The sequence below is a fragment of the Ambystoma mexicanum genome, chromosome 14 (assembly GCF_040938575.1).
Source record: "Ambystoma mexicanum isolate Mex_15411 chromosome 14, UKY_AmexF1_1, whole genome shotgun sequence".
In the NCBI taxonomy this organism is placed as follows: domain Eukaryota; kingdom Metazoa; phylum Chordata; class Amphibia; order Caudata; family Ambystomatidae; genus Ambystoma; species Ambystoma mexicanum.
Genome location: NC_090940.1, coordinates 407039367 through 407065959, shown reverse-complemented (window position 1 = coordinate 407065959; position 26593 = coordinate 407039367). Strand labels below are relative to the sequence as shown.

Genomic DNA, 26593 nt, shown 5'->3' with positions numbered 1-26593 from the left:
ACCTGTTCATTTCCTGGTGCAGGCGCTCAAGCCTGGTTCTGTAGATGTTGTCTTGAATACAATGTCTTCACAGCCATGCTTTTGTGTGGTTCTGTTTGAGACTGTGTACATGCCCATCAATAAGTCTGTGTGGCTCTGTTTGCCTTTATAGGAATAATGATGTGACCTGCCTATTGCACCAAAATCGATGGACTTGGGTGTACTGTTGCAGTTTTTGTTTGGTTAACGGCTTCCTGCGATTTCAGGTGCTTAAAACCCAATACTAACTCTGAAAGTAGTTTCACAGGGAAGTCCAATGTTGATGCATTAGACACCCCCAGTGGAAATCACATCAGGATCAGTATTCATGTTACGCTGGGTCTGAAAATTAACTCGCAGGAGTTTCTTTTTGGTTGTTTGGAATACTTAACCTCGAGTTTTTCTTCATCATTGCCGCCCCTGGTTCTCCTGGCACCAGGCAGGCTGCCTTACCCCTTCTTGCACCATACTCAATTGGCTACACGAATAGTAGCCGGTTACAGGCAGATGACTAGATACAATAGTTTGGACCAACTGCAGGTTCAGATGTCAAAGAAGCAAAGTACAATCATCATAGTAGAAGAAATGACTGCAAAATTACCACCCAAGTAGATGGAACCTATCCTGGTCACACCCTTTGATTAAACAATGCTGTTAGTGAGATTGACAATGTACACACGCCAATACAGGCAAGCTAATTATTCAAAAAATGTCGGAATTCCTTCCAGATAGGAACGTACTGTGGCATTGGCAGAATAAAACACAAAATGCAAGAAACTGGAAATGTTTTCTAAATCAATACCTTTTTAATTGATGTTTTAAAGAATTACTTCTAATATATCTTTTTCACATAAGGGTATAGGGAATGTTTTCTCATTCCATCTGTAAACATTGAAATACAGATCTGGGAAACCAGGGAAGAGACACAAAAAGTGCATTTTACAAAATCATCAACTAAAATATATTTTACAAGTATAACTTTTCAAATTTATATTCTACCGACTGCATCTTCAGTTTCAAAAAATATCTCCATATCTAATAGATTAAAAAAAGCATGAAATACTTTCATTACCGATAAGACGTAACATTTCAACCCATTTACATGCTGTTGAACAAACAGCGCAAGTAGTCACTCAATTCTTAAACGGGATGCTCTCGACTTCAGGCAGGAGCTGATGCTATTGTCAGGAAGGGTAGGATTTTACCTACCTACGGAAATGGGGCAACAGCACGCCCTCAAATCTATCAAAAGGGCCAGTTCTTCCTTCATACAAAGAAGGGTTGCGGTCCAACAACAGCCCACATTATCAAGTTTTCCTTCGGTCTGTGATCTTAGGATTTCACGGCACCTCTTCCAAAAACGATGCACGTACTTCCTTGACTTGAGTTTGATATCCCCAGACTTGAATGCTGTATGGGGCTGTTTCTTTCCATCCCTTTTACAGAAGCTGAAGCAGATTCATGTACAAGGCTATCAAGTTAACGTTGTTGTTGCAAAAATAACAAAAATACACACAAGTCACTATTCTAGGTATCTGTATTTCGAAGTACAGTGAAACTTGTTATTTAAAGATGACATTAAAACAATAACGTGTTTTCCCCCTCTATCCAGGATTCGGATGTGTTTAGGCTTTTTATGTTATATTGTAATATTCTGATTGCCACAAATTTCAGTCCTCTCTTCTTCATCTCATTATTAGAATGATTAGGGCAATAGACATGGTAAAGTTCTTGCAGACTTCATGGAACCGCTGCAGCCACTTTCAACTTTCACATTTCCATTGCTTTAAATGGTGCACCTGCATGGAACAGTATTGTGTGACCTATTGAGATAGGCAAGATATTTTCTAAAGAGTCGAACATTATTTGCAACAAGTCCAACTTCGATTGATATGAAATATGATTTTGGAATCTTTTCCAATTACCTCTTACCCATAATTAGAAAAATTCATAATATATTCCATATATTCAAGCTCTGCGTTCTACTGCTTTCATTTGCAGAGGGTATAACACTGACTATCGCCAAAAAACTCAAAGAATGTGATAAAGTAAGATGTTTAAGATTGCTAAACAAAACATTTTATTGACATTTGTATTAGAAAGCTAGATAGATCTCCAACTGGAACGGAGCCTGTTCACATCTTCAAGGCACTCCTTAATTTTATTGTATTAAATTAAATAATCTCTCTCTCATGTATATATATATATATATATATATATATATATACATACACATACACACATACATATACACAGATACACACACCCACACACATATACACACATACTACATGTGTGATTTATGCCATGTTAACAGACATGTATGAGATTAAATTGCTCTCAAGGAATGTGCTAAATTGGTTCTATTGATTGGTGGTTGCTTGTCTTATCTAGTTTAAACTGATCGGAGATTTTGGACCACATTCTCAAAATGGTTTCTGGAGCAAAGGTAAGATGTGCTAGCTAATCATATTCATTTGTGCAAGAAAGGGCATAAGAATGTGCACATCATTGACACAGGCAGCACAAAGAAGGAGGTGGTGAGGGTCACATTCCCGTGTGCCTGTTTGAAATAGATGCAAGGGGATGCACAATGCTTGAAACCCTGTCATGCATTTTTTTTAAAAGAGAAACAGCAGAGGTATGAACCACTCCTGTCCGGATTGCATTTGTATCCCTCCAACCGGGATAGCAATGTTTTTTCTTCTTCACAGTCCACTGTGAAACACACACCCAAGCTGTAATACATCCATGCCGGGAGCCGAAACAAAAGTATGCAAGTGGCTAGTCAATTAATTATTTGCACTACAGCACAGCCCCCTGGAATTACACAAGTCACCTTGGAGTATAAGGTGACCTTCACATTTCTAAAAATGGTGCATCTAAAAACAGTGCATCCTCTAGGCCGTTTTTCGATGCCCCATTTTTTGAGAATCTTAGTGTTGTGTTTTCTATACGGTGCGCTTTCAAGTGCGACATCCCTTTACCGGAGTGCCTTTAAGAGAAAAGATTACAGGAAAGAGACAACATAATGTGGATCTTCATGAGAATGGAAGAGTATGTTGAATAAAATTTGCAAACATGAAATTACAGGCGTAACATTTTTCTACTTAACTAATTAGTATTTCTAGGAATTTAAGATGGATACCAGCAGGCCATTGTCAACGGAAGGCATGGACACAGCTCTGTACTGCTGACATGGTTTCTCATTTGAAAATGTATTGCAACCCTACAATATTGAGTTCGGATTTACCTATTAGGAAAAGCAGTTAAATTATTTGGACCCCAAAAATCGGGGAAAGCTACTTAAGCAAGTGCATTTTTTTCCAATTAGGCTGTGTCTGCAGGCAGAGTGGCAAAATGTTACTTTGGACAGGTCAGTGCAAATGATGACACGGACCGAAGTAATACAATTAGATCTAGTGCACATTTCAGAAGAGGCCGGAAGACCCTGGCAATCATGGATATTAAAAAAAGCCAAACAAGGACCCAAATCCCCAAAGCAAAATCAGGAGCTTGTCTATAAGCACCCATTTTTGTGCCCGTCACCTTTAAGACCACCTGTAGAAATAAATAGCCTAGTCAATAAATAACATACAAGTTGTAGTCAAGATAATGTAATCGACCATAGGAGCTACAAGAGCAGTGCAATGCAAACTGACAGAAGGTCACACTCGTTAACGATCCCATTAGTGATACTTGGTACTGACGGCTGTCTTATCCAAGCTGTACAGTCCTCTGCCCAAAAGCAGCAGGCAACTATAAAATGTAATGGTGATCTTTGTTAACAGGTTTCACTGTATTCCCTCTTTTGGAAGTCAACACATTTGCAGATCCTGATGTACAGTACCAGGAAGAACTACATTGTAGGAGAAATGCATAAATTCATTTGGAGAGCTATATGTCTTTTGGAAGTCAAAGACCTCTAAAATGAGGTTAGTTGCAGCCCTGGACATGTCACAGCCCAGGCGTTTTTCTGTATGCCAAGCTATTTCTCTCCTAATTTAAACTATTGTTGCCTTCTTCAGCACCTATTAAAATGAGCCCATACTTGTTACACTCCAAGGAGCAATATTATCTAAACTAAATGTGGTGAATACATCTAAACTATGATGGAAGGGAAATAAAGGTTGGCGGTGTAAGATAATCATAACTTGAAAGACGTTGCAACTCAGTTTTCTGGGTAACCACTCAGGGTTAATATGCTTGCTGGGAAATTAACTGAACCTTCGAGTTTAACATCTTTTTTACTTGAAAATGCCCATCTACTTTTCCAAGTAACAAGACTTCTGACCTAGTTCCCAAAAAAGCAAGATTAAAACAAAGATGTTCTTTATAAACTTGATAAACAATTAAACCGGAGAATTCATGTTATTCGATTAAATGTCTCGTTGAAAGCATCTGCTGTCAAGTGGCTGGCTATAACACCTCTTTAATTTCCCTACAATGACCACAAAACATCCTTGTCTGATGATAGGTAATGACTCTGGTGCCCTTATGCTAATCCCCACGCTTTACGCTCTCCCTACTGCAAGGTTAAGGATTTAACTTCCCAAGCAAACACTGACCTAGTCCACACCCTACCCTCAAACTCACGCCTTTACTGTGGTTTTGTAATGTATCCATGGTGAAAATGGCTTGCCAACTCCCAGCTTTCCAATTTGAATCACATTAACATTACTCCAGTCATTTAGCCCCTATCATACAATTCTCTTTTGTATGAATTAAATTAGAAAGGTTGGTGTGGATGTTCGGTTGTTGTGGACAGTGTTTTAACTTGCTCTGAAAGTACACTGCTTTTCTCAGCAGCACACATCACCCATATATTTGGTGTGTCAGAGGCTACTTCTGCTTGGCTGCATGGGGGAGACATCGATTTCTATTTAGGCTCCAGCATATCGCTATGGACAACTAAAACAGCAGTTTTCTTGAAAATTATATGGTAAAATGCCATCATGTGGCCCACCAAATGTGCTTAAGAACTAGCCAAATATTCAACAGATGTTTTCGGTACAATTAAACTATTCATGCAGAAATATAGCTGGAGTTCTTTTGCACTGTTGGCTCCAGGTAGCCATGTCATCAGGGTAAGAAGGAAAAGTGTCCATTATCAAAATACACAAGCAGCTACGGGCAGGTGATACATAAGATCCATTCAAAGGATTGGGTAAAAAATGGCAATCTTCTAGCCTTTTCCAAACATACCAAAGCAGAACAATTCAAAATGCAGATACTAAGATTAGGTCAGTGCCTACAGCAGTCAGCAGGTACAAGTATTGATACAGTGTGATTTCATTAGTGCAATCTATAAGTGGATTCCCAGTTTGTGAACAGTTTCAATGGACTCTGGTATACTGTCCTTTGGTTTTCTTTGACATTAACTGAATCGTTTTTTGTGTTAAGATAAGCTAAGTATCTCTAAAATCTATACACATAAGGCAAAAGGCAAATATATATTGGAATCGGGTCGCATTTTCAACAAAGCAACCTTCTCATTGGTCAGTCCATGTCAGGCACCTCTAACCATAATTGCAAGCAGAATCAAATGTAGATTTCAGAATGAGCAACAAGAGGCAATTCTGGTTGTGTCAAGACCATATGTCGAACAGGTTGTGCAACTACCAACGATAAAGATCTATATTTTTTGTCAAAAGGATTACATAATGCAGTATAACCTGAAAAAGTAAATGTCATTATATTTAACCCTCTACAGACTGCAGAGTGCAAACATCAGATTCTACTAACTCCCTACCTTGTGAAGAAAGAATATGAATTAGTAACGTTTGTGATTGAAGAACTGGAGATGGGAAAGAAATGTAGGGAACCCTGAAGGTCAGCGCATTGTGGTATCCAGCGTATTGTCAGAAGGCAGCCACTGATGTCAGCTGTGAGGACTTGCTGCCAGAATGCCTGTGAGTGGTTTTACATTATAGCCTTATAATATTCACCAAGAGTGCACAATTTAACGTTCTGATGGCTATGGGAGCTCTAGAGGAAGCCTTCACAATTGGGTTACATTTTAAGTAGCCAAAATAGCTAAATGTACCAATCCATCTCTTTCAAATGAATAAATGAAAATCAAAAATCACTTACTGGAGGTTATTTTCTACAAGTGCTAGTTTGGGGTCCGAATGGATTTTTCCAAGGTTGCTGTAGGGTACGATTGCTTTCATACAAGTTAGTTCTATTATGGCCCACAGGGGTCACAAGGCTTACAGTCTGTTGTAGCAGAATTCTATGTACCTGATTCAACTGGACACACAAGTATGACTGGAGATACCGCAAGACACACTGCCAAGCTAATTTTCAAAACTGCAGCCATTAGGCACTCAAGGACACGGCAGTGAAAAAGAGTAATTTACAGGAAATCAAAGAGGTGTTAGAAAGATGAGGAGCTGTTAAGGTGGGGCTGAAACATGTAAGAGACTTACTTGTGTTTATTTTAGATTAAGGCGTGAGAACCAAACTACACTTTAACAGGCTTTAGAATAATCTCTCAAGTTTATCCCAAACTGATCCACAAAGACTGATTCCTGACGGGATTGACTGGCTTTTTTCCGATGTATGTGTATACACACACACAAATACACACACACACACGCGCACATGTGCGTGTTGGTGTGTGTGTATATATAAATAGAACAATATATACACACACACACACACACACACACACACACACACACACATAAATACACACACATACATACATCTATATACATATATATGTATTTATAAATATATATTTATTAATATGTATATATATATATATTTTAATTTATGCTCATTTCATGAAGTGCTGTGCTTAGAACTGTTGAGTTCTTCAAACTATATCTGTTCCACACAATGAGATCATTCGGTCTCTAGAAGAAGGGACTCCTATGCTCTTTTGTGCTGCTTTGTGTGTCCAAAACACTTTGGAAATATGCAGGTAAGTCATAGGTGGTCAGTCTGCTCCTGGAACACGGCACGATCGTGCCACTTGGCATTGCTGTACTTTGAGCACTTTCTATTGCGGGTTCTTCAAGATACGCCCAAGCCTGAAATCATACATGTGTCGACACAGGAATACCAGGTCTGGGTCGGTATCCTCTGGCACATTGCGGTGGGCAGGTGTGCAATACTCTTCTGAAGGAGGAACAATCGCTGCTCTCTGGCCTGGCATAGCCTCGTCGCGGCGCTTTACCAAGGCACAAAATCTGCAAAGAAAGAAAAGTGTGTTTACCATACTAGACCTTTCCACTGCAAACCTGATTTCAAAGAGGGCCGCTAGGCTCACTTTATTGCCTATTCTTTATACACAGATGCTAGCTAAAGGCCCCTTGGTATACTCATGCTCTTACCATTGTTGATGTACATTTATAGACGCCAAATTGTGAAATGATGCACTCTTTTGTAGTCACTACTTCTTGGAGTTTTTTTATTAGGACATAATGGAATTTCCAGAATACATTTTCTGGTGATTTGCCAGAACTAGCCCTTTCCCTTTACCCATCCATTGATAGTGTCGTCTTCTGCTGAAAATGTTTTAATCTTTCACATTCTTTATTTCCTCAGAGTGTTTGATTATTGGGCCTCTTCATTGGACGTGTGTTTCAAACCAGAGAAATTATACCAGAGTTCAGTCACATAGGGATGCAAGTATACTTCTCCTGATGCACCCAATTATTCTTCGGGCTCTTCGTTCGCCAACTGTGTCCCTGGTTATGGTATTTCAAAGAGACTATCAGATGCACTTTAAGACCTTACCTTCCTCACCTTACGTGTCTCAGGATTTCTGTGCCTTAAATGCATGTCTGTAAACTTGTCTGCAATTGAAAAGTTGATATACACTGGACTTGGTTTTGATGATTTTAATCCCATTAATGTTTACACTCAGTCTTTTACTATAAAAGGTACCATTGAGCACACCCCACTGAGGACATTCGTTTTACTGAGTAGAGGCTCCTACAATATCCTTCTACTCCTCTAACTACCGTTTAATATCACCTGAAAATCAAACGCAGGTCTGAGACTGCCACTCTGTGCAGTGGCACTCAGGCGTTGCTAGGGGGGGCTTAGGGGGCTATAGCCCCGGGCCTTTTGGTTATAGCCCCGGATAGAATCTCAGGGTCTACAACCAAAAGACTAGCTAGCCCTGAGTCCCGGCAGTCCCGACATTAGTGTAGCCCCAGATCTTTTTCAGACCTAGCAACACCCCTGGTGGCACTTGAACAAATTGCCACTGAGCTTGCATTCCACTATAGACCATCGTCTAGTTAGAAGAACAAGTTACTTACCCCCGGTAATGTTATTTCGACTGGATGTTCCCCCTCATCTTTGACAATTGTTGTCCAGAGCTTCAGCTGCTTTGGAATTTTTTTCTTTTCGGCAGAGGGCTCTGTGTGTTGATTCGATGTCCCTCGAAGGCTTCCGTCGAGGGTGATGTCATTGAAGGGCTATATAGCACGCGCAGCACCCGTTGGCCTCAGTTCTGTTTTTCCCTCCTCTTGCAGCAGAGATACCTGTAAAACACAGGAGTGACCGTACACCGCCTTGCTGGAACGGAAGCTGTAATAGCACTGGAAATTCTACTGAGGAGTAGGATGGGAGGGCGGTGAGGAATACGTGGGAGGAACATCCAGTCAAAAGAATGTTACATGGGGTAAGTAACTTTCTTCGAATGGATTGTGTCCTCCCACGTCTTCCTCATCTTGGACAGACTCCCAAAGCAGTGTTATGCTTTGGCATAGGGAGTAGAATTGGAATTCATAAACTTTCATGGATAGAATGAAGGACTGCCTTGCCAAAAGAACCATTCTGGCCAAGGGAGTAATCCAGGGAATAATGTTTAGTGAACGTGTGTATAGAAGACCACATTGCCGCTTCACAAGTTATTTTTATTGGTACGCCCCTCTGAAGGGCCGCAGATATAGCTATGCCCCTGGTGGAATGAGCTCTTAAACCTTCAGGAGTGTCTTTACCTGCAAGCCTGTAACATTCTGATATTGTGAGAATTACCACCTATTTGGAAACAGCCTGACCTAGATTGTGTCCTGTATATCAGATAAACAGTTGGTCATCAACTCGCAATTTAGACATTCTGGAGATGTAAAAACTTAACGCTCTCTGAGGGTCCTACCTATGGGCTCTTTCCTCTTCCTTACCAGGATGAGGAGGGGGATAGAAGGAAGGAAGAACAATTTTCTGACTTAAATTAAAGTCAGAAATTATTTTGGCCAAAAAGGAGTGTTTGACCCTTAATACAACCCTGTCCTTGTGGAAGATGGTAAAGGGTGGCTGGGATGAAAGTGCCTGCAACTCGCTCACTCTACGGGCTGATGTCCGAGCTACCAATAGTATTGTCTTAAAGGTTAATAACCTTAATGGACTTGTGTGCATAGGTTCAAATGGAGCACATCAGGAATTTTAAAAGCATATTAAGGTCCCAAACCAGAACCTGGAAAGGAGATGGAGGGAACACATTAGTGAGTCCCTTTAGGAATTGAGTCCAGTGGAATTTTTAAGTAGGAACATTTCTCTGACTAGCGCTTTGAGATGGCCAGCCCTGCCAAGTAGCCTTTAATCGTACCAATCTGAAGACCCAAATTAGCAGTAGCCTTTAATGGTACCAATCTGAAGGCCCAAATTAGCTAAGGCTAGAAGAAAGGATAAAACATCCAGAGTCTTACATAGAAAAGGATCAACATTCTTTTTGCTGAACCAGTTGCAAAATGTATTCCAATGGCAACGGTACAAACATTTTGTTGCTGGTCTTCTGGCCGAAAGCAACACCTCCATTACGTCACCTAGGAGGTCACAATCCTTGTATCTCAGCCTTTCAGATACCAAGGGTGAAGGTTGAGAGTCTTGACCTCGGATGGAGAACCAGACCCTCCTCTGGCGAGCGAAGGTCCTCTCTTTGTGGAAGACGCATCAGAGGACAGATGGACATGTCCAGAAGGTACGGGTACCACGTCCTCCTGGCCCAATCCGGAGCAATTAGGGATCATGTGTCTCCCAAACCTTCTCAACCTCCTGATTACATGAGGAATGACGGGGACTAGAGGGAACGCATACAGGAGTGCAAACTCCCAGCCCACTACGAACGCATCTCCTAGAGCTCCTCTTGGGGGAAATTTCTTGGAGCAATATCTTTCGCACTTCCGGTTGACCTTGGTCGCGAACAGATCTACTTGAGGGGTTCCCCAAAGGGTGAAGATGTATTGAAGGACTTCCTGAGATAGTTCCCACTCGTGGGAGACTGTGCTCTGCCTGCTCAGAGCGTCCGCCGCTGTGCTCTCCTATCTGGCTAGGTGAACTGCCGATCGGGAGATTCCTTCTTGAATTGCCCTGTAACAGAGCTGCATTGCCTCTCTGCACAGTGGTAGTGACCCTACACCACCTCTTTTGTTGAGGTAGGACATGGTCACTGCATTGTTTGTCATTATCAGGACATTCTTTCCCCATACAGAGGGCAGATAAGCATTCAGCGCAAGTCTGATTGCTCTCAGCTCCAAAAGATTGATGTGTAGTTTGGAATGTCAGATCGTTGGCATGGGCTCCCCACCCTGTGAATGAAACATCTGTCACTACTTTAATTTCCAGCCATGGTTGCCAAAAAGGTTCTGCCTTCAGAATATTTTCCTTGCAGGCCCACCACAGAAGATCCTTTGAGACTCTGGTTGAAATCTGAAGTTGGTCCGACATCTTTCCCGAGAATTGGGACCATTGTGTTCTTAGAGCCCACTGGAGGGATCTCATTCTCAGGAGGGCCTCTGGCACCAGAAAAATGCAGGATGCCATGAGGCCGAGCAACCTCAAAGAAATCGAAGGCCGTAGGATTCTGGGCACTCTGAAATTTGGTAACCATCTGAAGAATGTCTTGAGTCCTCACCTTTGGTGGCAAGCTCTTTCCCAAGATGTATCTAGTACAGCTCTGATGTACTGGAGCTTTTGGGAAGGTGTCATATGGGACTTCTTGTAATTGAGGGAGATGCCCAGTCTGTCAAGAGAGTGGCAGATGACTTTGGGATGATCTAGGACTTGTTCGGGAGAATGTGCCCTGATCAGCCAATTGTCCCGGTAGGGGTAGACAAATCTCTCTCCTGAGATTCGCTGCCACTGCCGCCATCAGTTTGGTGAAAACCATTGGGGCGCAGGTCAGTCCGAATGGCAGAACTCGAAATTGATAATGAGAACCGCCAACTGCGAACCTCAGGTATTTTCTGTGCTCAAGATGGATTGGCACATGAAAATAAGCATGCTGAAGGTCCAATGACACCAACAAATCCTTGATTTGGAGGGCCTGACGGATCTGAGAAAGTGTAACCATATTGAACTTGTCCTTCCTGAGGAACTTGTTCAAGTATCTCAAGTCCAAGATGGGTTTCAGTCCTCAGTCTTTTTTGGGGATAAATAAATGTGGGGAGTACCTTCCCTTGTTCCTCTCCGCTACAGGTACTGGTTCTATAGCACCTTTCTCTAGCAGGGCTAAAATTTCCTGCACAAGGAGTGGATCCGGAATCCTCAAGGAGTCGCTATCCGGTGGATTGTTCTGAGGTCTTCTTATAAAAGGAAGGCAGCCCAAGCATCCTGTCTCACCATTCTTCCAGATGCTGAGACAGTCTGCCCTCCCGGTGGCTCAAGACCAGAGTGGTTTTGTGGCGGCTGTTGCAGAGGCGGATGGGTAAGGAGGCTGCTGCTTCAGCTGGCTTTGCACCTCTACCTCGTCCACCACAAGGAAATCTTCTCTGGCCTCCGACTGGCCATTCCTCTCGCCCTTCTAGCTGAGGAGTAGTAGCGAAAAGATCTACCCCTCCAAGGTTGCCCACTAGGACAAAAAGGCTGAGGTTGCCTAATAGCAGCACTTAAAGAATTGGCTGCCGCCTTTGAGGTCTGCAACTTCTCAAGGCTCTCATCAGTCTTGTTGCCCAAAGATGAGACCCGTCAAAAGGCATGTTGAGAAGCCTAGATTGCACATCAGGTGCAAAACCTGATTTTCACAACCACGCAAATCTGCGCATAACGGTGCTTGTAGCCATGGATCTGCTGATGCCATCTGCAGAATCCAATCCTGATTGAATGGGCTTACACATGATCTCTTTGCCGTCCTTAGAAGCCGTCCCTTTTATCCCCTTCGGGAATATGCTCTGCTGCCATGGAGATACAGTCCCATCAAGTATATGAAAACTTTGCGAGAGCACAAGTAGAATTGGCAGATTTCGGTGCCATGCTCCCTGCAGAAAAGACCTTCCTCGCCCATCCATCTACGTGCTTGTTATCCCTATCAGGAGGGATGGTAGGGTACGCTGCCTCTTTAAAAGTAGCCGTAGCTGCCTGCACCACCAGACTCTCCAGAGTGGGGTGTTTCAACAGGTAGCCGGGGTCGTTACTGGAGGGGCAGTATTTTTTTGTCAAGTTCTTGTCGACTGCCGGATTAGATTCCGGAGTCTCCCAGTTCCTAGCCACCCATTTTTGCAGTGCCACATGAAAAGGCAAAATAGGATCAGTTTGTGGGCCCTTGTCCAGAATGTCTGTGAGGTCGTCTTGGTCATAGGCCAACGGGGGCCTACTCCAACCCAAGTATTTGACCACTTTCGACACAAGTTGTCTATAAGAAGAGTCTGCATGTTCCCCTCGTTCTGGCTTTCCGAACTCAAGTTCTGGCGAGGTGTCAACTGCACTTGCTGTTTGCACTTTCTCATATAGGTCTTGCATTCTGCTTTCTTCAGATATAAAGCTCTCTGGTACATTGGGTGTACCATATTGTAAGCCAAATGGGGCTTCATCATTGTTAGAATGCTCTTCCTTTTCAAAAATAGAAGAGACTTAAAGAACTCTTTCTTTGGGAGTGGAGCATGTATTTTGTCAGGTTTTGTACCAATAGGCTTCAACGTCGTTGAAGTCGTCGTATTTTCTTTATTGGCGCCGATTTTTGAGGGGCGCTTCATACTGCGGATGTAGCTGGCAAGTGTGGCGCAGCTGGCGTCGAAGGTTTCGGCGTCAATGTCTAGGGAGTCGACGGTACCGCCGGCGTCGACGATGACCTTGACTTCTCCCTATGTCTCGCATGATCCTTTGATTTTTCGGATCAAGGCCTTGAGGGCTCCCGATGCGGATCCGGCTTCTTTCAAAGGCTTGGTAGGAGGATGGCTTTGTTTTTTGAATATATTTAACATTTCGGCCCTGAAGGCTTCCCATTCAGGCAGTGTTGATTTTTTTGTAGGACATGCAACCCTCTCAGGGGAAACGTCAGACAACAAAGTCCACGAAGGCGAACTTCAGTGCCTTCTCTTCAATTTCTTCGAAAACTAAGAAGAGTGGTGGGAACCACTGCTAGACCTAGATAGCTTTGCATTATTCCTCCGAGGAGAGTTGCCTCTCGACTCGTCGGTCGAAGGCCTAGCGGGCCTGGTAGTTGATTTCTGGGGGATTTTTCCTACCATAAGTTTCGCCTTCCATTCCCTCAAGACTTTTCCCATCATGGATTGGCACTTGGAACAATCAGAGGCATTGTGGCCCTCCCCGAGGCACCACAGACAGATACGATGTGGGTCAGTTAGTGACATTTTTTACCTGCAATCCCGGCATTTCTTGAAACCGGACTTCGGCGTTGACGGTGAGAAAAAAGAAGGCATAATTATTCAAGGTTTTCTTAACGAGACGGCACTAGATGAGGTGCGCCGAATTTCATTCGAAGCAATCGCTGTAGCGGAAAAAATAGAACTGAGGCCAACGGGTGCTGCATGTGCTATGTATGCCTTCGATGACATCACCCTCGACGGAGGCCTTCGAAGGGACATCGACTCGACGCCATTGACGCACAGCGCCCTTTGCCAACATTTTTCTTTCCGAAGCAGTTGAAGCTGGACAACAAGTGTCAAAGATGAGGAATACGTGGGAGGACACAATCCATTTGAAAGGTCTTAAGGACCTTTCTTTTCCCTGTTCAATTCATCTCATTTTGAATCTGCCAGTCTAGTGTAATTCATTTAGTTTAACCAGCGATATGAAACTTGAACAATGTTAATGTTAAAGGATATTTGTACCTCGCGCCTCTGAAAAAGGAAGAACGGGGGGGTTAGTTAGTGGGAATAATCTGGAAAGTGAAAGATAGCAGTGATGTGCTATTGGCAGCCTCAGCCCGGTGGGTCCGTTGGCTGGGCTTGGGGTGTTTTACGGTCGATAGTCGTGTGCTGTTGTGCAAGTCTATGTGTGGTTTGTTTTGTTATTACAGTGTAGTGAAGTTTGTGCGGATTGCTGTGTTTAGGCTTGTAGTTGTGTTTGGTTAGAGTTTGAGAGGTGTATGCAGAGGGCAGAAGTTGTTAGTGGATTGTTTAGTTGGCATTGCTGTCCTTGCAATTGTGTTTAGGTGTGATGCTTGCTATCATTCACTATTCCATCCCAGTGTGGCACTTGTCACTCATTTTCATTTTAGTGTAGCACATGCTGACATTCATAATCCTGTCTAGATGTGACGGAAGCTAAAATTAAGGATGACATCTAAGTGTGGCACAAGCTAACATTCATATTTCTAGCTAGATGTGACAGAAGCTAAAGTTAAGTATGACATCTAAGTGTGGCACATGCTAGTATTCATATTTCTATCTGGATGTGACGGAAGCTAAAATTAAGGATGACATCTAAGTGTGGCACGTGCTAACATTCATAATCCTGTCTAGATGCGACGCAGGCTAATCTTGATCATTCTCTATTAGTGTGGCTAGTATGTTAGTATGTAATGGAATGCAACATTTACAGTTCACCCAAGAGTGGATTTAGGTTGGTGGTCATAAATCTTTCCAAGTATGCATGGTGTAAGTCTATGGCAGTCTACATTATGGAAGGTAAGGTAGAGTGACAAGGGTTTTCTGGAGTAGAGTAATTGCTCTACACCCCACCCATGCCACACTTGGTTTTGTTGGTGTCTTTCGGCTGCTGGCTTCCTTTGCGGACACCGGCAGACACAGCTTGGAGCCGCCAGTGGAAGGAGCTGCCCTTTGCCTTTGGGCCTTTAGCCGTAGGGCTGCCAGGCAGAGGGCTGCCTTGGTTGGTTCAGTTAAGACCAGACAGTCAGCCAATCACGGGAGGAGGAAGGTCCGGGAGCCGGGCAGAGGGAGGGGAAGGAGGAAGCCGGGGAGCATGGGGAACGGAGCAACACGAGGGAGACTGAGGCCGCATGGGGACATGATTATGGCCACAAGGTGGCAAGAGTGGAGTAGAGGGCCCCTGCAGCTTGCCTGGGGTCGCTGTGCTGGTAGTGGCGTTCTCCCATGGTGAAGCTGCAGGCCCAAACACAGTGTAATGCCCGAGTGGCCAATCACGGGAGGAGGGAGGTCCGGGAGGCGGGCGGAGGGAGGGGAAGGGGGAAGCCGGGGAACGGAGCAACACGAGGGGGTCTGGGGCCGCATGGGGACATGATTGTGGCCACAAGGTGGCAAGAGTGGAGTAGAGGTGCCCTGCAGCTCACCTAGGGTCGCCGTGCTGGTCCAATCAAGTCCATGCGTTCTACAAAACACTTCTAAAATGTAGCATTTCAAAAATAGCAGTATGTTGTAATGAGACTGCTGGGAAATGTAGTTTCCAGAAACACCTTCAAGATGAGAAGCAAACTAGAATGCCATGTGGGAAAATGTGGGAACAATAAAAGGAGCTTTGTGACTTCGAATTCGGGAAGCCTTTTAGGCCATGACTCAGAATACTGAGACAAAGGTGGCAGAACTTTTTACCAATTGCCTGTAGAATCTGAAGACTACCACAGAAGGAAGTCACACAGGCATCCAAATTGTGACACTCTTCTTCTTCTATGGTGCAAAATAATCTAGATTAGCACCTGGCGAGGGGGTGTGGTGGCCTCCCAGCTAGTCAGGAGGCTCAGAACGGGGTCCTTACCACACGGTAAAGCCTCTGTTCGAGCCTCCTCTGAGCGAGAGGCTGCCATCTTCCCCGGCCGGGACTGAAGTAAGTGCACACCCGCGGCCCCTTTCCCACACACCCCTTTCCACATTTCTAACCTCCACCCCACCCCACTTAACTGGTGCTCCCTTGGCTCTTACAGGCACCGAATCCCCATCACGGCAATGGCCGCCATGGGAAGGGAGATGGGACTACTTGTAGTTCCCATCTCCCATTTCATGGTGTCCATCTTGGATTGAAGTTTTGTAAGCATGCCTTATTTCAACTTGAAAAGAAATTAAACGAGTAGCATCCCAGTACGACATGCAGGGATGCTAATACCAATAAACCCCTCGCAGGAAGGGCATTACCACTTAGGTAATGCCCCAGGGCTATCGTTAAGGCCTGAGCGTTGCAACTGGCGCCCTGTGGCATTACCTGACCGGTAATGCGCTCACCCCTGCACAGGGTTTATTGCTTAGTTCTCACAAACCAGTGATTCTGCTTCCTCTCTTACAGTTAGTTTCAACCAAACAAGAGTGGACTACTGAAGAGACATCCTGAGAACAGTGGCGAGCAAACCAATCATGGCGGTTCAACCATGACACTATACAAGGCAGCATAAACCCATACTATGATGCCTAGTAGCAAATCCTAGCTCACTGCCTCGTGGTCAGCAATACAGGTGTCCCTAGGCCCTCAAGCCCTACAACCACAATGAAGAAAGTTCCAGCACGGATGCCTTACCTTCCAGTGCTGGGAGAGCTCCCATGTCATAGGAACATCGGCTAGATAAATTCCAAGTCTACTTTAGGACATGACGAGACGAAAGAATCCACCATTCTGAACGGGCTAGGCACTGAAGCCCTGTGCATCTTTAGTAACTTGCCAGATGCCGCCAAACCAGACAATGGTGGAGAAGGGGGGTCTAACGTGAGCACCCAGAAGAATAGGAGATTGCATTGGCAAAGCTCAACAAGCAGTTTGGAGGGGGGGGGGGACATAGCCCTAGAACGCTAATACTACTATTTCTTCAGAAGCAACACAAGGGGAAGTCTGTAGAGAATTACATTGTCGCACTCGAGGCCTCATAGCCACTTGCAAATTCACTGGATTAATACCTTAGAGACCAACTAATGCTTCACATATCAGAACCCAATATCCAGCAATTTTTCTTTTATTTATTATAAAAGTGTGAAAATAATGTAAAAGGTTTAAGTCACTTACTTGTAACTATTGTTCTCCAGCATGGCTCTGGCATGGATTCACATGCTCATGAATATTCCCTGTTGCCAGGCTAGGAATCCTCGGTAAAACAAAAAACAGTTTCACTTCCACTTAAAAACGGTATTGCTCCACTAAACCAATCACTGTCCTCTGGGTCATACTGCCCCATCCAATGACATGCCTCTCCCCAAACTCCTCCTCTGGCAGCCATGTTCAGATTTGGTAAGCACGTAAAGTGTTAGTATGAGAATGAAGAACCGCAGAGGGGCCGGAGGCAGGGGCTGCATGTGAATCCACGCCATCCCAATGCTGGAGAACAATAGTTACAGGCAAGTAACTGAAACCTTCTCCAGCATGGGGTGTGGCATGAATTCACATGCCCATGAATAACATATAGATAGCAGCAACATTACACAACCACAGGAGGTGGCAAGGCTCAACAGAAGCAATAACCCTTACCTCTGAAACAGACTCACCTCAAGCGAACAGGTTGCGTAGCACTGCTTGGCTGACTCTGGACTCCTCTGTGGAATCCCTGTTGACGCAGTAGAACTTTGTGATGTTGTGCGTGGACCCCCATGTAGCAGCCCTGCAGATGTCCAGCAGGGGCAGACCAGACAGGAATGCCGTCACAGCGATCGTTATGGTGAGTGGGCTCTCGGATGGCCGGGCTGTGGTCGGTTCCCCAACCGATGACAGTGCGTGATGCAGTCGGAGAGCCACCTTGAAATGGAAGCCTTGGACAAGGCTTTCCCATGGTTCACGGGACCAACGTTCACAAACAGTTTTGAAGTCTTCCGAAAACCCTTGGAGCGTTTCATGCAGAACTTCAGGGCATGAGCAACGTCCAGCGAGTGTAAGGCCCTTTTCGCCTGTGACAAAAGCTTTGGGAAGAAAACAGGTAACATCAAAGGTTCGTTGAGGTGGAATTCCAACTGAACTTTCCGCATGAAAGAGGGGTGCGTATGCAGCACCACCCTCGATTCATGGAAAGCTAGGTACGGTTGCTTGCAGGATAGGACCTGGATCTCACCCACACGTCTGGCAGAGGTGATGGCCACAAGGAAGGCCGTCTTCCACAAGAGAAACTTGAGTGGGGCCTGATGCATAGGCTCAAAGTTGGCACCCATGAGAGTTGACAGAACAATGTTGAGTTCCCACGCCGATACAGGAGCCTTCACCGGCTGGAAAGATCGGAAAAGTCCTTTCAGAAACTCCTTGACGAGTCAGTGGGACCAAAGCGGAGATCTGGTGAAGCAGGAGATAGCCGCCAGATGCACCTTGATGGAGGCGTGCGCCAGTGCAGCCTTTGCTAGTGACAGCAAGTAGTGATAGCAAGTATGGAAGGATCTGTGGGGCCGGGACCCTCAGAGGGGTAATCTTCTGCGACAGGCACCACGTATCAAAAAGCTTCCACTTATTGTTGTAGCACTTCAAGGTCGCCAACGCCCTGGCCTTGGCGAGGACCTCCCTGCAGTCCGCTGGCAACTTGTACCCTTCAAACTCTAAGTCTGCAGGAGGCAAGCCCTCAGGTTCAGCGATCCTGGGTCGTGATGAAGGATTGCGTCTCCCTCTCTGGTGAAAAGATCTGGCACCACCGGCAATTTGACTGGGGGGTGACGCTGGCAGACTGAGAAGGTCCAGATAACAAATCTGCCTCGGCCACACCGGGCGATGAGTATCATCCCTCATTGACACCGAGTGTGTTGATGACTTGTAGTAGGAGAGGGAACGGAGGAAACGCGTACAGAAACGGCCCTTGCCACGGGAAGGAGAACACGTCCCTCTGGCTCCTCGTCTGGTGGAATCTGCTGGCAAACCTCTGGATTTTGGAGTTTGCTGCTGTCCCAAACAGATTGATCTGGGGTCTGCCCCATTTGATGGTCCACCTGATCCTAACAAAGCTCCCACTCGTGGCAGGAACGCAGTTCCGTACTGAGGGAGTCTGTGAGGATGTTCTTGACTCCCGCTAGGTGGAAAGGGACAACAAACATCCCCTGTCCGACGGCCCAGTGCCACAAGTCCTGCGCTTCCTTGGAGAGCACTGGGGATTGAATGCCCCCCTGCTTCCGGATGTAAAACATGGTGGTGGTGTTGTCCATGAAGATCCTCACCACCTAGCCTTTCAGAGACGGTATGAACGACTTGATGGCCCAGAAAACTGTCCATAGCTCCAGAATGTTGCTATGCAGATCCTCTGGCATGCAAACGTTTGGTGTGCGCAGCACAACCTTCCAGGCAGGCATCCATGGTGACCGTCTCCTGGTATGGGGGATTTTCAAATCACATGTTCTGGGCGATGTTCGAGTGGATGCCCCATCACTCTATGGCCTGTCGGAACTCTTCGTTGATAGAGAGAGCTCTTGTCCTTGAAGCTTCCGGACACCTGTATCCAGCGGGCGTTCAGGAATTCCTGCAGAGAGGGACGAGGTAGATGCAGGACGACATACCCAGTAACGACTTGATGGCCCGCACCGTGGCAGTCTTCGCCGGTGACAGCCATAGCACCTTTCCTTGAATGGCTGCCAGTCTCTCCTCCAAGGGCGACGCTAGGCAAGGCACCGTATTGAGTCTGGCGCCCAGGAACAGCGCATTCTGTGATGCCTTTAAGCAGGACGTAGGATAGTCCTTTGATACATTTTTTATTGAGTTTTTGTCCGTACATACAAAACATTCAATATTCAAACAAACAAGAAAAAATAACTGTGCATACGTATGAGAGAGCATCATGAACAGTTACTGCATGCATATATATAGATATATATGTATATACGAGGAAGGGTTATAAGTCTATAAAGTCAACTTCGGCACATTCTTGGCTTTCACACCCGGGTGTTGACAGGTGGTCGTGTTGCGTTTTGGAGTGATGGCAAAGTTGCATGCTGGAGCTCGTTAGCTCGTTCTCTGCATGCTTATGACGTTTGTTCCCATTTTCCCCATATTTTATCCGCCTTGCCCGGGAAGCCACGTGCTTGGTATACTCAGCGTTCCATTAGGCTGATGGCATCTACATCTGTGGTCCATTGGTCATAGTGTGGGGTTGTTTCTGATCCCCACAGTTGTGCAATGTTTCTTTTGGAAATTCCTGTGGATGTTGAGAGTAGCAGCTTCTCGAAGCGAGACATTTCCCCTTCCTCTTCAATCCCCAGGAGGAGGAGTTTGGGGCTCGGTTGGTATTGGGCGACCCATGACCCTTGAGTCTTTCACTGCATTGCCGCCAAAAGTGCTGTATTCGTGTGCATTGCCATAGGATGTAGTAGAAGGTTCCTTCTTGTTTACAGCGTAAGCATTTGGGATCGGTCGCTTTGCCCCACTTGTACAGTGCTAGTCGCGGGTAGTATATTCTGTGAAGTATCTTCAGTTGAATGAGCCTGATTCTGGCCGAACTTGCAGTGTCTCTAGGATACATAAGGGTCGAGATCCATTCTTCGGGTAGTATTGGGCCTACATCTCTTTACCATTTCAACTTCAGACTCGATAATTCTGTCGTGGAAAATGAGGAGATGGCATGATACATGGTGGATGTGACTTTATTTTTCACACTATCTACGACTATATTTCTTTCTATTGGTGTGCATTCCGGCATGTCTGTCAGCCGATCCCTTTGTTCAGAGAGTGCATGTTGCAGCTGTCCATAGTGGTAGCACTCGGTGGCTGGAAGACCGAATGTGGCGGATATCTCGGCAAACGACATGAGTTGGTTGTTCAGATATATTTGCTGTAGGGTTTGTATACCGGCTGCTGGGGAGTTTACTGAGACCTGTGAGGTGGATGTTGTTCCAGATGGGCTGTACTGGGGTGATTCTGTTATCCCAGCAGATATGTTTGTGGGCTTCTTTCCATATTTGAGTTGCCTGCGCCATTATCGAGCTCTCGGGAGGGTGAAACGTTTTGCCGTAGAGGCTTTCGATCGGGGACATGTCATGTCGTGCAGCAATTTCCGCTTGTATATGTGGAAGTTTCGGTTGCCATGAAGTATATCGGTTACCATCACCATTTGGGTCACCCAGTAGTAAACTTGGATGTTGGGGGAGTCCTATTCCCCCCTCCCAGACTGAGCGTTGGAGGGTTTTGAGAGCTATTCTTGGGTGTTTCCCTCCCCACAGCAGTTTACGTGTCGTTTTATCTATTTTGCGGAATTCCTCTGCCGGGATGTGGACAGGGGCGTTTTGGAGGACGTATAAGAACCGGGATAGAGCCAGCATCTTCAAAAGCGCTGCTCTACCTAATAGTGTTAGTGGTAGTGCTTCCCAGTGGACCACATCTTGGGCAAATTTCTTGACTAGTGGGTGTAGGTTTTGGGAGACGTAGGTGTCCAATGTATTGGCGATTATGATAGAACAAAGAGTAAGTAGGAGAGGCCAAAGAAGAACCCACTTTGTGGAGGAACTCTGGATTATCCCCTTGGAAAGAGAAGAATCCCTGGAGGATTCAGGTAAGCAGACCTTCTCTTTCAAAAATAGGGGGCTGGGGGATCCCTCCCAAAGAAAAATGGGTCCCAAAAGACCTTGAGTGGGAGACTGACCCAGAACCAGATACTATTTCACCCCAAACATGTGAGCCAAACAGAAGTGAAACGGAGGGGGTGTCCTTTGTCCAAACAGGTTTTGAGAACTGTTGCCAGGTAATGGGGGACAGCCAAGGAGCCAGGGAAAAGGAGGATTGGCCAACAACTCCCATTGTGAGTTGCACATTATTTTATTTTTTACGAATTCCCAAACTCCGGCACAGAAAACGGCCCAATATCGCAGAGTGTCGGAGTTCAATATTAAAAAAATGACCACCGGGCTGTCAAATAACTCACACTTTGTTTGCACCTTGGAGGAGAAATGCACCGGTTAAGGTGCAAGGTCACTGTGAATGATCAGCTCTGGTGGATACTGGATCCCAAGCCACCCTCCTGTCAAAAGGGACCTTTGGACAACTAAATGCAGGATTTGGGGGGTGGGGGGGGAGTGAGGGCCACCAAATTCCACACACAACACTTCCCAGACAACTCCAAAATTTCAAGGGAAATGATATTTCTGAAGGGACTGCGTATCTGGACATAAAAATTGTACGCACCAGCTGAAACATCCGGTGATCGTTGTGACTCCAGAGGGCACACCTTGTTTACTGGGGAACGATCTCCTGAGGAGTTTATCACCTCTGATCTACTAGACTAACCGCCCTATCAAATTAAAAATGAGTACCAATTATGTAAGCCTGAATGGTACCCGTCACGTAATTGATCAATGTTGTGAGAATGTACAGTTCCATTTAAAAAATAAACAAGTCCCAGACATCACTGTCATCTCTGTCGGAGAACAAACAGGAACCCTTCTCCATTCTTGAAAATCAACCTTCCTCTCAGTTTTAAGTGGCAATCCACACTGGAAGGGAACAGCCTAAAGATTTACACCAGTCCAAAGTCAGAAGAAACCTTGAGTCCCGTGAAACCAGACAACGAAGAATCTGCTCAAAATCTGACAGACATTCAGAAAAAGGGCAAGAAGTTGTTATTCCCCTTTCAGGTAAATGAGGGGGACGAACCAGTGCTCGCCAGAGTATGCATGAATAATGGAAGGAGCTTCATCAGCGAGGAATTATTCAGAAAACTCCCAAAAGATCAGACCATTCCCACATTTAAATTGATTGACAATTGGGAAGCAGGTCTGGAAACCCTAAATTCCAAACATTTCCTGCCTAGCAGGTGTATGCTAAAAATGTCCATTGGCACGAAATGCATAGACCATAATTGTGGGGATGTGAGTGATGTATCTGCCACCTTTTATCTGGGAACTGACATTCTGAACCAATTCAGAATCAATTTGGACCCAATTAATAATAAAGCCTGGTCCCGACTTGGGAGTAATCCCATGGGCTTTGACAACACTGAAAAAGCATTCCAGTCAGCTCAATTGCTGCCTTATGCAGTTGAAGATCAAGAGCGAGAAGAGGTTACCTAGGACTGGTGAAACAACTTACTCTTCTGCTCAAAATTAAGCGAGGACAGAACCTCAAACATCAGGAAGCATATATCAATTTAAATTCCCATCTCCATCAACAAGGGTTATATTTAAATCTAACACCTGTAATAGACTTAGAACGCCATTCGAATATTGGTGGATAACAGTGACCTTCGAAGTATCACTTTGGGCGCAGACACCTTTATTGGAATGGTGGTTGATGCCCAACATTCTACTGATTTAGGTAATTCAATCATGGGACCAATCCCAAACGACTGCTTCGACATCAGAGACTGTATTGCTCCAGAAATGATTTTTACTAGGCATGGGGAGAATTTCCAAGAATACTCTCTTCCTGACCCTACGGTGTGGAAGAGGTGACCAGTGGCATTAGGAGGGAGGAGGTGGTCTTCAGAGTCAAGGACCACTTTCTCGAATCCCCTGTCCAGGTCAACAACATCAAAAGAGATATCTCCAACCAACTGGAGAATACCGCTAAAATTGTCAAGCCCGAGGTCTTTCCAGGTTTCAAGTAGATGATTGAGGAAAGGATCAATCTTGCTGAGGCCTCTGAGACTGAGGAGCAAAGACAAAAGCTAAAACAGGTCTTCCTTGAATTCCAAGATATCTTTTCAGTGGACTCATATGACTGGATGCACTTCCATTCATTCAACTAACATTCCCACGGACCCCGAGATGGCTCCAGTATGTGTGCAATAATAGCGGTTACCTCTCGCGTCCATGGAGTAACTCACAGAGATTATTCAAAATTTTGAATCCTGTGGCAGAATTCATCCGATCCACAGTACCTTCAACAACACGGTACTGGGGATCCTCCAAGCAAACAGCCAATGGAGACTATGTGCAGACCTGAGGGAGTTGAACAAATGGGTCCACATGTCAAGATGGCCCCTTCCCTACATCGATCAGGGACTGGCCCAGATCCAAGTTCAAATGTGTACACCACCATTGACCTTGACCAACAGTTAGTGGACAGTACCCGTGAGTAGGGAAGACCAGTAGAAGCTTGCCTTTACCTTCGGGGCAGAAGTACACGTGGACCCGAACCCCCTTTGGATACATAAACTCCAACAATGATTTCAAAATCTTCCTACATAAGGCCATGCACGATTTGGGCGAAAGGGGAAACCTGGCCTATGTGGGCGATGTTTAGATCAAGAGCTCAACTATGGAGGACCATATAGCAGAAATGTTCTATGTTCTTACCCAGTTGCAGAAGGCCAGAGCAAAACCGTCCTTTCAGAAGGCACAGTGGTATGAGAGCTGAATGAATTTCTTAGGGCACGAGATCACACCCGAGGGTCTTAATCCCCAGGCAAAGACAGTGGAAGCCTTATTGAAATTAAAAAGGCCTTACCACTCTGAGAAATAAGAAGCCTTCGTGGACTTGCTAATTATAGTCGAAAGTTAATTGAAGGCTATGCAGAGGTCACTCGACCCTTGGTTCATTTATTAAAGGCCAGAGTCAAGTGGGAGTGGGTTCCCGATCAATCTGAGCCAGTTAAACAACTGAAAAGAAGCCTTGCCCAGGCTCCTTGTTTGGGTTACCCCATAAAGAACAAGGAGTTCTTCTTGGAGACCGGGTTCTCAGATACTTGCCTAACAGCGGTATTGTACAAAAAGCATGACAAGGTCAACAAAGTCATCTCGTACGCGAGCAAGACTTTGTCCTCTTTGGAGGAATAATTCAATGACTGTGAGAAGGCACTCCTGGCAACTGTGTGGGTGCTGAGAAATTATTGCCCATTCATACAGGGGGAGCACATCATTGTCGAGACTCCCCACCAACCCTAGCAGTATCTACAAAGTGACAGAATCCGGGCAGGGAACGTTAGTAATTCCAGGATTACATCCTGGATTCTGTCCATGCAAGGCTTTCCTGTGGAGGTCAGATACGGCCAAAACAAGAAGAGTCCCCTAGTGAAAGGGCTGGCGGACTTACATGATTGTGCTCAAGAAAACTATCTTAAGGACAAAAGTCTAATGACCATTAGCAACATGGAGGCATACTTAAGCACACAAGGTTTAGGAAGAAGACACTTTTCGGAGGATACCCACAGTTTGTGGATGGGTGCTCCTACCATGTTGATAGCCAAAGAGAAAAAGAACTGGTGGCTGGCATTGGGAATGCCTGGGTGAATGATACCCCAGAACCCTTTGCTGGTTATAAAAGAGGACTCCAAAGTAGTCAGGTTGCAGAGTTGATAGCCGTTTATCAAGCCATCCTCACTGCAGTGCACTACCAACTCAATGAACTAGTCATAATCACTGACTCTGAATATGACAGGAATGGGTTTGTGGAGCACCTGATTAACTGGAAGAATCGAGGCATGCTTTGTGCCAACAACAAAACCCTAAAGCATGTCAAACTGATCCAGTCAATCGACAATCTCGTGGCCTCCAATGAGATGACCATCTATTGGAAGAACATAAGTCATTCCAAGATAGAGGGGCCAGATAAGACTGAGAATTAACTGGCTGACCAGCTGGGTAAAACAAGAACTCTGCAGGGGGATTTCATAGAAATGGAATCCCTGCTGGGTGAAATTCAAATGGCAGCTGTCACGAGGTCACAAACTGGGGATAAAAGCGAACTCTCAACATCCCAGTGGAGTAAAGATACCCCAGATGCAGATTTGATCACTGCAAGAAAGGGGACCCCATCATTGGGAAAATGTATCAACACATTGAAGACCCCGGAAGCATTCCTCTAACAGAGTTGGATAAAGAGGATCTCTGGATGTTGATGAAGTTTTCCGAGATGTTCTGGATCCAAGACGGTTTGTTGGTAAGGAGAGCCCCATCTGGCTGTGACCAGTGGGTAGCACCTATCTCATTCCGAAGCCTGATGTTGAACCCCGCCCATGACGTGCCTACTGACGGTCATAGGGTGTTTCATACGACATTGGAAAGTTTGCACAGGGGTTGCCTAGTGGCGACACATGGGCCAGGACCTATACACTTACCTAAAGGGGTGTCTTGTGTGTGCTCAATTCCAACCCAGTTCACTCACACACAGAGCTCCCCTACAAAAAAGGGGAATGACACTGCCTTGGTCAGATGTGCAAGTTGATTTCATTGGGCCAGTGATTCGCCCTTTTAGAGGAAACAAGTACATGTTGACTGTGACATGCTTGGGTAGAATGTCTTCCAGCCATTGTAAGGCAGCGACAGCTGCTGCACTAATGATCAACCACATCTTCTCTGGTTTCGGCCTCCCGCAAAGGAGTCGGACCGAGGAAGCCATTTTACCAGTGAGGTGATGGCGAAGATGTGGGAAATTCTAGGGGTAGAAGAAATCTCCACATTGCCTACCACTCAGCCTCAAGTGGGGGTGGAGAGATACAACAAAACAATTGTGAGTATCTTAAAGAAATGTGTGGCAGACGCTGGACCCAGTTGGGACATCCAATTGCTGCTTGGCCTGATGGCTATTTGGTGTACACCATCTTCTGCAACAAAGAGGTCTCCATTTTAGCTCATGACCGGATGAAAAATGGTGT

The 26593-nt window shown here is 45.3% G+C and overlaps 1 protein-coding gene across 6 annotated transcripts in view; it reads right to left on the bottom strand.

Moving 5' to 3' along the window:
• Positions 1-802: 802 nt before the first annotated feature.
• Positions 803-26593, bottom strand: part of BAHD1 (bromo adjacent homology domain containing 1) — an 841837-nt gene continuing 816046 nt past the window's right edge. For all 6 annotated transcript variants that reach the window (XM_069637539.1, XM_069637538.1, XM_069637541.1 and 3 more), the window contains one exon: positions 803-7217. In XM_069637539.1, coding sequence (XP_069493640.1) covers positions 7028-7217 — 190 coding nt within the window. In that variant the 3' untranslated portion in view covers positions 803-7027. The remainder of the gene's footprint in view (positions 7218-26593) is intronic.